Here is a 15,843-nt window from a genome sequence, read left to right as displayed (position 1 = left end):
ACTCGAAGGTTATGTAGATGCCGATTGGGGAGCATGTCCGAATGATCGACGCAGCTACACAGGCTATATGTTCATGCTCGCAGGCGCAGTAGTGAGTTGGGAATCACGAAAACAACGTACCGTCGCACTCAGCTCAACTGAAGCCGAATACATCGGACTAACCGAAGCAGCAAAGGAAGCAATCCACCTTAAAAACCTTCTCTGCAACGTTCACTCAAGATCAGATCATCCCATAACGATATACAACGACAATCAGAGCGCCCAGAAACTTGCCAGAAACCCGATCTTTCACTCACGAACTAAACACATCGGGATACGACATCACTTCATCCGGGAGGCTCTCGAACGCAGAGACGTAGACATCAAATATCTACCGACCAGCGAGATGCCGGCCGACGTTCTAACCAAACCATTGTTTTCGAACAAACACCGGTCGTGCGTCGCCAACATGGGTATCGGACCCATAGAAGGTTCACCGTGATATCAAATTGAGGGGAGGTGTCGATACTCTCGACGCATACCAATTTGACCCACTAGAGGGACCTACCCAATAACCAAACAAAAGGTTTTATGACCCTTTGTCTTAACCTGTTCCTTTGTTAGAACTACTGACTGTCGACACGTGCGGACGTTCGTCCTACTGCTATGTAAAGACTTTTGTACATTAATTCATATATTAAAGGAAGATACCTTAACCAGTTTAATATGTTTTCATCTGAGTGTCTCTCCACTGATTCTGAATTAACCACATAATCTACTGTACTGCTGTGAAATTTTTTGAACTCATTTCCTGTAATAATAAATTCATCAGTATAATGTACTAAAGCTCAGTAAACTTCTGTATAGAGCTGATTATAATAAATTATTGCACTGTATATCCACCTTCTCATTTTCTGTCGTCAGAGAAAATATTCACTAATTTGGATAACCTTTACCCCTTATTAGTCTGAGTTAGTCGAAGTTTACTATATATATAACAACTTCAAATTAATTTTTTTGACATTTATATTAATTGACGATTATGAATTTTTGTTTGGTATAATAGATTAAAACATTGTTATATAAATTTATTGAATAAGATAAATATTTTAATGTATTCTGTCATTAGATATCTTTAGAGCATGAAATTCTTCTTCATCCTCGCTATTTTGGCCCTCAGCTTTTGGAGACAGTGAAGCAAAAGTTGTTTACTGAAGTAGAAGGAACTTGTACTGGAAAGTATGTTCATTTCATTTGTAATAAGTTATAATACAGCTATTAAATTAATATGTTTCTTTTATAAACATTATAATTACTATTTTTAGATATGGATTTGTGATTGCAGTAACAACCATAGATAATATAGGTGCGGGTTTGATTCAGCCAGGTCGTGGATTCGTAGTTTACCCTGTTAAATATAAAGCTATTGTTTTTAGGCCATTTAAAGGTGAAGTTCTGGATGCGGTAGTAACACAGGTTAATAAAGTAAGTAAATTAGTAATTAATGTAAAAAAGTATTTACATATTTTGATATGTTAATAGGTTAATGCAGTGGTTGAGACCTTTTAACTAATGCATACAGTGGAGAGAATAAATGGAAAATTTTAGTACCATTATCATATACAAAAAAATTGCTACGACATATGTAAGATATATATGAAGAATAAGCATGATATATATTTATATATCTTATAATCGAGATAGGTTAATAATAATAATAATAGTAAGCTAACGGTTAGGAGTTGAAAGTTGAAATTTGGTACACAGTTAGGGTACGTCATGAGAACATACACTAAGAAGGGATTTTTCGAAATTCCTCCCATGGAGGAGAGGGACAGGATTAAGGCTTACCGTGAACTCAATTTCTATTATACTATTTTAGATGTGTTTTTTTGTGTTTTTCATTGCATTTTAATGGGGTATGCCATGAGAATGCACATTAAGAAGGGATTTTTCAAAATTCCTACTGCGAGGGAAAGAGAGAGGGATAAGGATTACCCCGAAGAACTTGGCTTCTACTGTACTATTTTAGTGCTGGAAATCGAATGTATTTTTAGACCGTATTTTTAAAAATTCTCAACGATATTTAGTGTTCCATTGTATATAAAGTTGACACAGAGAGTGCATGCACATAAGTTCACTTTATTTGAACTCTTCGTCTTAATGTTCGATTTTATGTTTAAATTTATATTTATGAATGATTCTGGAAGATCCAGGTTATTTTTTGAATTTATTAAACCCGAAGAAGAACCCAGAAAGAGTTACGAAAACATTTATTATTTTTCACTTAGTGGTACAGGTAACCCCTGTATAACACGGTAGTTACGCTCCAAAAAAATGCCGTGTTATGCGAATCCGTGTTATGCGAAACAAACAACTAGTATGAAAAGGAGGGTTAGGTTCCAAAAATTAAAAAACATGCTATTATATTTTCATAATTAAGATAAGAAAATTTTAATAAAGATATTTAAGTGGTACATATTAATATAAATTAAATAATGTTTTCTTCGTTATCACTAAAAGCACTATTAATCGAGGATAATTTGTCAAAAAGAAAACGGCAAGCTATCCTTATTCTCTGAGCATTTTTCTGCATTATCTTCAGATTCATGCTTTACCTTTTGCAAAATGTATGTAATTTTAGATAGCTTGCTTCTAGTTAAAAGATCTTTATAAATTTCCTCATATGGTGCTAAGCACTTATGAAGAATAAAGCAAGTATGAAAGAAGGGAAAAACGTCTGGCAACATCAGAAGCAGAAGCGTTGAGATCTGGCAACATTGAAACAAGTTTTGAGAAGGACCATGTGTATCAACAAAAGGCGAGAAAAGAAAATTTACATACTTAAGTACTAATAGTTCACGAAAATAATAATTTTTGTTAACTATTATTACTTAAGTATGTAAAAATTTATTACATTTCATGTTGTACGAGGGTTTTACCCAATTTTCGAACCGTGTTAGAGTGAATCCGTGCTATAGAAGTGCCGTGCTATACGGGAGTTACCTGTACTATGCACTGGTTAGTGGTTGCAGTGAATCTTATTTATTGTTATCCCAGTGTGGTAAGCAGATATCTAAAAATTCTCTAATTAGTCTCGGAAGAGGGGGACCTAATTCTTACACTCTGTGAAAACGGGTAAGATCGGCTATAATCTAATAATCTGAGCAACACCAGTCTCATCTGCTAGTAATAAATATATTAATGGTGCAGTTTCTTTAAAATCAATTATTAATTCTTAAAATCTTCTAAGGTAAAAATCATATAATATCAACCGTTTTCTCATCCATAACTGCATTAATCAGAGACAAACAACCAATACTAAGGTGTTTAAATGCTAATATTTATTGTAACTATGCATTCTGGGTGTTTCTTTTTTTAATGAAACACCCTTCTTCAGGTTACACAAAACTAAGGAACACATAAAAAGAATAAAACAGATAATACAATATTTAAATAAAATAAAAATATATTTTATACAACCAACCATTTTTGCATTTAACAAAAAACTTCATAGTTTATTTGTTTTCTGAAACTGTGTTTTACTATTTATTGAGTGTTGAATGCAAGATTGTGTTATTAATTAAACACTTGACTGAATAAAGATGGAAAAAAGCCATGTGTTTAATTAATAACACAATCTTGTGTTCAACACTCAAAAAAACTTCGTTTACACATTTTTCACCATTTTTGAAACATTGTTTAACTGACATTAGTTTGCCTGTGTGCTTTTATATCCTACAATATCCATCCACGCACCTTCTATTTTCATTTCATTATTTAAATTAATGGTGTTATGCATACTTACAATTTCTGTGTGTTGTTTAAATCTACGCAAATACAGATCTTTCTCTTTCTAATGTATTTTTACATTATTTTTGTTAATGACACATCCAAATTGTTCACAATGCCCTGTCTACGATGATTGATTATTTTTTAATCTGATTGCCGCTTTGTGTTCTGGGATTCTAACCCAGAGCTGTCTCCCGTTTCACCTATGTAAAACGACCGGATCTTCACATGTACATTTTAACTACTTTAGCTTCCTCTAACTTTTCTTTATTTTTTTATTATTTATATATAACTATAACTTGCTGTAAAAATATACTTAATATAAAATCGTATAAAAAAGTTGCAATATAAGAAAAACTATAAATTATAAATCATATTGTCCTTTAGCAATAACAAAAAAATAATTTTGTGATGATTTGTCCAAGATATGAATCAGAACAACCAAAATAGAAGATAGAAAAAAGAACACAAAGTGAGTTAATAAACAAATTCTTATTAAATGTCTACTCCAGGAGATTTAAAAAAATGGATATTAGAATATACAAAAAATAGATTTAAAGTTAAATATAAAAATGAAGTTCATAAATATTTGTCTTTCCCTTATATTAATCGACTAGCAGATGAGCCTAGCGTTATTCAGGCAAAAAATAACAACAATAAAATAAATCTATTCAAAATACACTCCATAATTGGTTCAGAGTACGAGATTAACTGTATATCAGTGTGGTGAGTGGTTGTTCACTTTAGTATTAGTTCTTTGTCTCTGATTAATGCGGTTACAGATGAAAAAATGGTTGATTGGTTTTATACAATTTTAACCTTAGAACATTTTAGGAATTAATAATTGAAGAATAAGTGATTTTATTTTTTAAATATTTATTTTGAAAATAAAAATATTACAATTTTTGTCTTTGGTATTTGTATTCAAATTGCACAAATAAGGATTAAAACAAAAATAATATTTTTCTTACATTAAAAATAACTGACTACCAAATTAATTATCTGAAATGTTACAAATTACTAAAAAACTTAATGTGAAACTGGAGCTTGTTTGAGAAGATCAGTTTCTTTATATCTGGCATTGTATCACTCAATTTGCAACATAAATTAGGTTCCAATCTTAATTTTGTTTTGTATTTGTTTGTCGAATGCAACATTGAAGAAAATCCTTTTTTCACACAAATAAGTTGTGCAAAACGACATTGAAAATTTAATAATCCTATTTGAAATTACTTTAAAATCTTTTTTTTTGATTAATCCAGGGGTGTTGTTTTTTAAGTCTTCTATTAAAATTCTGTTGCATGAAATTTCTATTGGTTGGTTGGTTTTCTTTGTTCAATAAGTTTTCAGGTATATTGGAACTTAGTGGATATCTGATACAATTTTCATTTTTGTAATCTTTTTGAAAATACAAATTGAAGTTATTTATTAATGGAGAACGTGATTTGAAGAATGATTTTTTTAATGATTGATGCCAATTAATCATTCATTTTCAAATAATTTTTCATAGAAAAGCTTCCTAAATTGGTAAAAAGCTCAACTTATTTTTATTTTTTAAATGTAGAAATAATACATTTATTTATTTCAGTTTTTTTCATGTTATGCAATATTGCCACACTCTTTCGCATACCATTTACTGCTCTCTCATGTATCACCAGTGGTAAGCATACCACTGGTTGAGAATCTCTGATTTAACATACTGATTAATAGCAAGTACTTTCAGATTAAAGGCTAGTTTATAGTCTACTTCTGTTAGGTGCTGCAGTCCTGTAAGATTAAAGATCGTCAAAAATATTTTTGTTACAATACAGTAGTTTATAGTTGACAATTATGAATCTGTTAGAGTCTGAATAATTATTTAAACTTGACAAAAAGAAAAATACTTCTTATTCATCAATGTAGATATATTTGAAGTTAAAAACACAGTGAAGCTATCAAAAACATCTATCATAAGTTTGATATAATGAAATTATTTGAATTAGTTGTATTTTTTATATTATATTAATTCTAATCAGTTACTCCAGGAAAACGTTTTGCAATTTTTCTCCAAATAAAACTTTAAATTTTTTATTTTTATGTTCTTTTAATCCAATATTATATAAAATTGGGTGATTTTTTTGCAGCATTTATTAATATTTTTATATATAATATATATATTTGCATTTTTACAACTCTGACATAAATGCTGAGCATCAAGTACACATGTACCATCACACAATTTTATTGGTTTTTGGCTAATGGAAGAATGCCAAGTTTGATCATGAACTGAACTTTGACTATTTTGAGGTCCAGCAGTGAGCTACCAGTGGAATGTAACTATTGACACTGAATATTATAAAGGAATGGTTCGTGAATGGATTTCAGTGGAATGGAACATTGTTGACTATGAACCACTTCTTACATACTATGATGAGTTAACTAGCTGACTTGATAATAATGAATTAAAATTCAAAATAAATAGTTTTAATTGGGTCAGTTTTATGTTAGAACCTATTTTCAATCTTCATAATAAAGATTTGTTGATTATACAATATTGATATTGCTATTTTAAATTATATTACAAACATCTTAATTTTAATTAAATTATTTTTTATTCATATAAATGTTTATTAATATATAAGATAATCATGAAATATAATTGACAAAATTTACATATTTAAAAATATACAAACATCATAAATTTATTGTAGTAATAATCATTAAACTTTACTGATTATCAAATATTCTGGATCCACTTGGTAAAGTTAACCTCAGTGTGAGTAAAAAACTGTTTTTTGTGTTAAAGGACTTGAAGTAAAGACAATTTCAAGTTAAAGAAAACAAATTACAGTAAAAGCATGTTCAGTGATAATACATAACCATGTTTTTCAGATAAAAACAGAAAAAGAAATACAATAAATATACTTTTCAAAATTAAGAATTTAATATAAAATCTTAGTATTCTAGAAAGTATAAGGAATTTAAATTTTGAAAAAGTCTGTATCAAATTTTTAGTAGTTTTTCTGAATCGTTTGGCCCAGATACATCATGTTCATTATTCACTATACTTCTACCTTTGCTTGAGGCCAAAACTCTTGATCCAGAAATAAGACCTCAGAAACAGTTTTTAAAATGTGTACATTATAGTTTTACATAATAATTGGTAATCTCTCAAAAATAAAAAAAAATATTTTTTGAAAAGTGATAAAATATTAATTATATTATAAATTTTTATAAAATTTTTAGGTTGGTTTGTTCACAGAAATTGGTCCACTTTCATGTTTCATTTCCAGACATGTAAGTAGTTTTTATCATTACTCTTTGCTTAGAAAAATGAAACCATTTATTTATTTCAAAGTTAATTTCAATATTAAAGAAAGAAATATGACTGTACCAAACCAAATAACTGACAAGCTTGGGACTAGAAGTGGTTTGGATTTCTAGATTTTCAGTTTTCTGGACACAGACTGAATATACATGTAAAATATAAAATAAATAGTGAAAAGTAAGGAATGAAACTGTTTTTAACACACTGTATGTTGCAGTGTAATGCACTATTTGATTTTTTCCCAGAGTTAAACCTAACAAACAGTGTTATGTAAATTAAAATCAGGTTTGATCAATTGCCGAGCCTGGACTTTGAATGTGAGAAGAGGAAATAATAAACTTTCTTGTTTGTAAACAAAAAGAAAATAAAAAATGATAACTTATCAAAAAAAATTCAAAAGTGTTTTTTAAATAAAGTGGGTGATCAGTTAACAAACATAATTTGTTCCAAAACTTTGTTCGCTATCCAAATTGTTCGTTAACCGATTATCGATTTACCATAGATTTTTATGGGAATTGGATTAGTTTGTTCTGGAGACCCCAAAAAATAAAAAATATATACTTTCTTACTATGTTTATTTATATGTAATAATAAAAATACATATATATATACACAGTCTTGCATTTTTATTAGTCATGTTTTTTTCTGTTTGTGGGGTTAAAGAATCTGTCTAATGTCGATTGCTTTTCTCTCTTCTTCAGGATTTTTCAGAAATAATAATAGTACAGATCCCTAAGCCTATTTACCTCAATCTAATTTGGATGTCATTCTAAGACTGTTGTTCTGACATCCTCCCACTTCAAAATATTTTTAATAGCAGATATCAGCATTAATCCTCTTTTTCAGAAGAAAATATATTTCACTGAGTTTCTTGGTGTTCTTCATTCAAGAGTTCTTGGCATTCTTCTGTTGTCAGGTCAGTTTCAGGTTCCATTATGAGCTCTTCAATGTTCTTTATTTCTCAGATGTGATTTTTGTTACTCCTTTAGCTGCTTGAGTTTTCTTGATTATACTGTATCTTAGATAAGATTGAACTGCGGCCTACTGTAAACCTGTTCAAGCCATACCGCCCAGCAACATCAGATACCTTCTGCCCACTTTCTACCTTTTGAAAGTTTTCTTTCTCTTTCTTTCACTTCCTATTTTCTTTCACTTTCTTTCACTTCCTATTTTCAATGTTGAGAGTATAATAGTAAATACTCTCAACTTTTGAAAATAAAAACCCATGCAAAACTTAATGAGTGCTCGCCTGACAGTCTCTTGAATAATATAAAAGAATTGTTTCTGTCAGACAAATAAAAGGCTGGAATTACTGTGTTTCTCCGAAAATAAGACAGTGTCATATTAATTTTTGCTCTGAAAAATGCGCTAGGTCTTATTTTCAGGGAATGTCTTATTTTTTACAGGAAGAAGAATTCACATTTATTATTGAACAAAAAAATTCCCAAGTCGAACTTAGACGAGAGTGACGTATATCCGNAAAATTGCAAAAACCAAAACAACCAGTGCAATATGGCCTATTAATAAGCTTAGTCCTTGTAGACAAACATTTAACAAATTGTAGAAAATAAGGATATAGAGGCATATGAATTAATACTCCTTTATTTAAGTTAAATTATTTTAACCAAAATTAATAGGAAAAATTACATACATTTACAATTTAAATAATTTCATTAAAACATTATAATTTTTTGAAATTACTTGAAATTTTAAAATAACCCAAGTTGGTCTGGGCCATGGTAATTAATACTGGTTTTCTTATGTGCTTAGCCCCATAAATGTCTTAGTGCAATGGTTTCCAATTAGTGGTACGTGTAGCGTACCACTAATTGGTGGGGGTATGTGAAATTGCTTGAAGGGGTACGCGCTGCAATCTAAAATCGGTCGATTTAAAATTTAAATGCATGACATGAAGCAATCAAAAAAATAATGGGTGGACTATCAAAAATTTGGCAATTTACAACATGATGTCGAATGCACAAATTCATTTATTTATAACTAAAAATATTCTCAAAATTTCATTAAAAAAAATGCATTTGTGACAATATCTAAATGAAATTCTTACGCAAGAAACAAAAATTGTACAATTAACACAATTTGTGTTAATTGTACAATTATCACTATTTTATTGTGTCAGCGAAGTGGCAATAAAATATTTACTAACATTTTGTGCAACATACCTCTGCAAGAGCGGATTTTCGGTCATGACAAACATGAAAACTAAACATCATCACTGACTTCAACTCGAAGATGATTTGAGACTGAAGCTGACCAAAAAGCAACCAGATTTTACAAAGTTGTGCTAAGAAAATCATGCACATTTGTCACATTAAAATTAAATAACCTTATGTTATTTTCGTTATTATTAGAACTGTATTTTAAAGCTAATAAATGTAAAAAAAACTTATTTTATTTATCACTAGCTGTCTACGCACATCTTTGCCCACGTTATATCGAATTTTCTCGTGGGAGTAAGATATTTTCTCGCAGTAAAATGTAGCCTATGTTCATCTCCAACGTGTAAGCTATCTCTGTGCCAAATTTTATTAAAACCTGTTCAGCGGTTTAGATGTGAAAAGGTAACAGACAGGCAGAATTACCTTCGAATTTATAATATTAATATGGATTAATATGAATTTCTGCTATAAGGGGTATGTGAGTTTGAGCTCTTTCTTGAAGTGGTATGCAGAAAAAACGAATTGGGAACCACTGTCTTGGTGGATAAAACACTGGTAGTTGGTTGCAGGTTTGCATCTCACCAGTGGGCTGGCCATATAAAATTTTTCAGGCTTTCTTCACAAATCTAACACCTAAATAGAGTCAGTTACCTGTAGAAAATCTTCCTGGGAGACATCCCTCCTTGCAAGATTTCCAGGTGTTCCATTGACTTCTTCCATAAATCTATCCATTCTGAGATACTTAACTGCTTTCTTTATTTGACATCATTGAAAGCATCATCTGAAAACACTGAAAATTTTTGCACTGTGTAGTGCCAAAGAGTAGAAATGTTCACATTCAGGTGATTGAGATAATTCAGATAGCAGATTTCTCAACAATGTGTGGTCCACAGATCTATGGGTCTAGACAAATATATTGACAGCAAGCTATGCAAATTAGGTAAATGGTGCACAAAAATTTATTAAACAGCTCTACCGGAAAGTGAAGTTTGAGAAACACTAGGTTAATATACTTCATTTGGGTATTTTGTACTTAAAGACATATAGTTCTTCCAGTTTTTCAAAAATTGTATTAAGTTTTTCTTTTACAATTTAAATGAAGATGCACTGTTGATAATAAGAATATTAAAACTATTACAGTGAAATGTTGACTTAATATGTGGGGTATGCATAAAGGTAATGAATACACAAGTGCTATTCATCAATTTTTATTTTTTATTTTCTGATACTATACCTAAAGACCAAGTTCATAAGCAGTTCTTTAAATTTTGCAAACCATATCAAATGAGTTAATTTTAATTTTTACATAAAGATTTAAATAAATAAAATATATTGAGCTACAAAATTGTCTTCATGTTCTGTTATTAAATGGAACACAAAGACAAATTTGTAGCTTTGATATATTTTATTTATATATATTTTGATGTAAATACAGCCAACCAAAATTTAATTTTAATTTTTACATTTTTTTTTTTATATACAATATATATTTTTGTACAAGGATTATACAGGATTTGTTAACGAATAATAAATAATTGCTTTTTATTTTTTTTCAAAGCCACATAGATTTATTTTTGTGGATTAATAACAGGATAAATTATTTTAATTTAATAAAACATTTTATTTTTAATTTTAATTATTCAGCAATTATAAAATTACGTAACTTTTAATTAGAAAAACTAACTAACTAAAAAGTCGAAGAAGCAATAGCATATTTGTATAGTAAGTCATATGCTGTTTCATTTTGTCATAGTGCTGTACTGTAGGGATGTGAGGATTGAGGAATTTGTACAAAGTTGCTCAGGGGAAGTCATGGAATTTTAAAACAAAAATTTGAGTAGGAACCCTGTATATATAGTGATAACTTGGTTTTCGTTGATAATCTGTCTGAAAACAACGACAAAAACTGAGGCAATTATTTCCATATGAATCAATATAAATCCAATTAATTTGTTCAATCCAAATTCTCTATAAAAGAAATTTTATAGAGAATAAATGTAGTGTTTATTACTAAAAACAATAAGAAAATAATATAAAATGAATATAAAAGACTAATGTAAAGAATAAATGAACATTTAACATGGCATTCGAAAGGCTGCTGGCTCTGGAAACTTTATTTGGTTCCATGATGAAGCTAAAAGGAAAGGAAAGCCATGGAATTGGCTAGATGTGTGAGGTAATGCTCACAATGCCACACTGAGCAGGAAAATGCATGGGTTGCTCTTTGTTTTTGCAAAATTAGGAGTTTGGTCACATGGGCATACTGATGAAATTCAAGACAAATTTTTTGCATTAAAAATCGACGTAAACTGAAAATGACGATAACCGAAGTCAAAGAAAACCAAGATATTACTGTATGTATCATATAAAATTTTGATGAATAGTTTAGTCAAGTTTTTTTATGTAGTTTTACATTTACAAAGTTCTTTTAGTAACATGTAACATTAGCATTTGAGAATTTAGATCAGGCATGGCCAACATACAGCCTGCGGGCTGGATCTGGCCTGTGTAATGAATTCATGTGGCCTGCGATTAATCTTTCAATATTAGCTACTTAAGTCCGAATATCTCGACAAAAAATTCTGATTCCTAAAAAAGAAAAAAAAATAGGTCAACAAGTAAATGTGCAATTAGAGTTAATGCACCATTACAAATGTCTTCAGCACAGCGTAGAATGTTGATAATGCATGATAATGTGAAAAATGTATCTGTAATCTCTATGTACAATTTAGTCTCTACGGGGTGACACCACAATGAGATCTTGCACCACCTCAAAATCTTGCTAGGGCTGCCTCTGGTTTGTTCCGTGAAAAAGTTTTCTTTTCAATTCGGCCCGGGGGTAAAAACTGTTGGCCACCCCTGGTTTAGATTATGAAAATAAAAATAGGCTAAATGTATTATAATTTTTAATTCTTAAATTTATCATATGTGACAAATTATATATATGTGTTGTGTATATTTTGATATGAGGCTAAACATTTATGTATTGTGTTTTATATCAAAATTTAAATACATTTTTCATGTGACTATTTGTCTGGGAATGTTTCCTTTCCATTTCTATTTACATGATGTGATACTTAGACATTGGAAAATATGTTTAGGATAATGATTTATAGTAATCAGAAAATAAGAAATAATGTTTCAGGCAGAGGTCCAAAATATTGCTATTTTACTTGAGTTTTTTAACTTAGAGATTTATCCTTTTAAATTCACTCATTCAGGAGCAATATGTAATATATTTGAGGTATATTATTTATTGCTCTCATAATAAACTGTGTAAATTCAGTAAACTGTTTATCTAAAATTTTCTTATGCCATATTAGACATAACATTAAGTGGCATAATAAACTCTACAATTATCAATACAAATGTTGATACAAATGAAATTTTATCAGACTGAGAGAGATCAATGTTTTGTGATAATGGGTTTTTTATTATTTTTCTTTACCAGCACATTGTTACATTAATTTGAATGAATGTTATAGTATTATACACAATTTATAGAAATTTTTTTGTTAAAATTTATAGTCTATACCATCTGACATGCAGTTTGACCCCAATTCTAATCCACCATGTTACAAGACTCCCGACGATGTAAGTAATATTTTTAATTTAAATATTATACTTTAATATGTAATTACTTGGGTTAATTCATGACGAAATAAATTAATCTTATAGTTCTTACAAATTAAATTTGATTCATAGCTATAATTTGGATATATTTTGTATCAAAGTTCAAATTAGAATCTAAAAGACAGAGGATTAAGTTTAATTTATTCAGAGTTTTTAGCTTTACAACTTTAATTGACATTAGATCAATTAAACAGATAAAACATACTTTCAAAGCCACATAGATTTATTTTTGTGGATTAATAACAGGATAAATTATTTTAATTTAATAAAACATTTTATTTTTAATTTTAATTATTCAGCAATTATAAAATTACGTAACTTTTAATTAGAAAAACTAACTAACTAAAAAGTCGAAGAAGCAATAGCATATTTGTATAGTAAGTCATATGCTGTTTCATTTTGTCATAGTGCTGTACTGTAGGGATGTGAGGATTGAGGAATTTGTACAAAGTTGCTCAGGGGAAGTCATGGAATTTTAAAACAAAAATTTGAGTAGGAACCCTGTATATATAGTGATAACTTGGTTTTCGTTGATAATCTGTCTGAAAACAANAAATTTTTTATATTTTTACTTTGTTTTAGTAGTCAAATATATATATATATATATATAGATATCGCTCATATAACACGGTAGTTACGTGCCGTGTTATGCATATAAGTGCTATACGAAACAAAGGACTAATGCAAAACATGGTGTTAGGTTGAAGAAGTTAGCAAAAGTATACTACTCTTTCTCGTTACTAACAGAAATATGCTTAATATATAAATAATATGTAAATAAGGATGACCAAATAAAAATATGTTAGTTGTATTAATCAAAAATTTGTTCTAGCGGGTAACGTTTGTTCAGTCGAGTACCGAGCGACTTTTTTCCAGAATTTGTGTTCGAATACCGAATTGAACGTTCGAATACCGAGATACCGCAGTATTTCGTTCGTCATTTTACGAATGATCGTTTACCTACAGTTAAAAAAAAGTTTAATAACACTCACCTAAAAATGTCGAAATAAACTTTACTAAATACGAAGATTAACAACATTAAAAGCAATGAATTGTTGCATACGTGAAAAAACTAATATACCTTCACTAAATGTTACTATTATATCCTTGACATAATTAAATATTTAAAAAAATTATTATCGTGAAAAATAATTTCATTTGCAACACGATAGACTATCGAAAGCGTTAGTTTATGCACGCCGGCCATAATCGTCATTTATTCGCAAAATAGAAGCTTATCTCCCACCCATTGAGCTGTAATTATCAAAATTTAATAACATAAATCTTCCTAATATACAAATCTCTATGCGAAATTTCAAAAATTTTCGACAAAATTAACAAGAGTTATTAAGCTTCAAAGTAGCAAAACATAATCGTGCCACAAATAACACAATAACATTCATATACGTACAAAAATACCTCCAAACATTTTTGCATTTCTCGACGTTTAAAGTTCATCTGAATCCATAGAAATAAAAAAATTACGTTCTAAAACATTTAAAATAAAATAAAAATACATGTAATACAGAGTACTACATCTGTATGAAGGAATACAACAGTTTAGACCAGATCAAACTGTGATCATTGTTAACTAATTCTTGCTTTAGTTTATGTTCATCATAAGATTTTCGGTAATATTTCTTAGATTTTCACAGTTAACAGAGAGTATTGTATGGATTTTTATTTCTTAATAATAACGGAATAATTACTGGTTTAAGCCACAAACTGTATTACGCTTTCGATGTATGTGTAGAAGCAGGCCAGGGCCCGCTCTAGCGGTTACGTCACCCCGGACAAAAAGACAAATTGCCGCCCCTTAAGAATATATATACAGTATATGTATTATCTTTCCTTTTATCATAAACCTATATACAGTATAGGCTAAGAGAAGTGAGGTCAGGTTGAGCTACTTACAAATACAAAGTTTTACCTTTCTCTAAAAGATATAAAATATATGAATAAAATTCGTAAAAAGAAGTTTAGTTTTTGTCACACTCATATGTTTCTGCATAGAAAACTAAATTTTGGGCCCTCTGAGACTCAGACATGTTAGTTTTAGACACAAATATACAGAGAGATAACAAATATAAAAAGTATGCAGCTTCAGATCTTTCTATTTAAGCATAAGCCTGTGCATTTTTCTAAATTTTTGTTTTATATACATACTTTAAGTATTGAATTTAAAATAACAGAGCAAGAAATTATGAATAATTCTAATTCTTAAAAAATACATCTAATATTACCGAGCAATGCTTATTTTGAATCATTTAAATTATCCGAATATAATAATCATCACATAGATGTAATGAAACTTCAAATTAAAGAGAATTATTATTGAATAGTACATACTTCTTTTATGTTAAGAGGATACTTGTAATTAAATTTTGCAAGTACCATATTTACTTGGATATAGGACAATAAGACAACCTTGTGTATAGGATGAGATGAGACTTTAGAGATCAAAATAAAGAAAATTAGATTTATTAATAGAATTCTAATTTTATTTCATTTAATCACAAAATATTATCAAATGCACATATTAAGGTAAACAACCATCTTTGCCTTAATACGTGATGAATGGAAAACAAAAACAAAACATTATAGTGAGCGTGACTGGAAAAATTTTATTTTTAATGATTCAGAATGTGCTAATATTCATTAAAAATAACAATTTAACTAGTATAAAATAACTACATTTATATTAATCGCTAAGTGACCTATATTTCATTAATGTTTTTATAAATAACGAGAAACTTTTCTCCCAACAAATGAGATGCAACACATTTTTTAATTGATGGATGTAGGATTAAACCAATAAACAAAGGGGGGTGTGTCTTAATTTGTTTACAGTAGGTGCCAACTTATGATAAATAGACTGTAGACCTATAATGACAGCATGAAGTATACACAGTTCATTGAAATTACTGCAAAAATGCAAAGAATTCTTCATTCTTG

General features: G+C 29.3%; 1 protein-coding gene across 1 annotated transcript in view; it reads left to right on the top strand.

The window, feature by feature from the left end:
• LOC111626896 (DNA-directed RNA polymerase II subunit RPB7-like) overlaps positions 1 to 15,843 on the top strand; it is a 41,420-nt gene that overhangs the window by 10,535 nt on the left and 15,042 nt on the right. The window contains exons 2-5 of the mRNA XM_023370420.1: positions 1,109 to 1,218; positions 1,305 to 1,464; positions 6,997 to 7,047; positions 12,784 to 12,853. Of these exons, the coding sequence (XP_023226188.1) occupies positions 1,109 to 1,218; positions 1,305 to 1,464; positions 6,997 to 7,047; positions 12,784 to 12,853 (391 nt within the window). The remainder of the gene's footprint in view (positions 1 to 1,108; positions 1,219 to 1,304; positions 1,465 to 6,996; positions 7,048 to 12,783; positions 12,854 to 15,843) is intronic.

Source organism: Centruroides sculpturatus, unplaced genomic scaffold (genome assembly GCF_000671375.1).
Source record: "Centruroides sculpturatus isolate CEXI.00-Female unplaced genomic scaffold, Cexi_2.0 scaffold33, whole genome shotgun sequence".
Lineage (NCBI taxonomy): Eukaryota > Metazoa > Arthropoda > Arachnida > Scorpiones > Buthidae > Centruroides > Centruroides sculpturatus.
The sequence above is the reverse complement of the archived record's forward strand: the minus strand, read 5'-3'. Positions and strand labels throughout refer to the sequence as shown.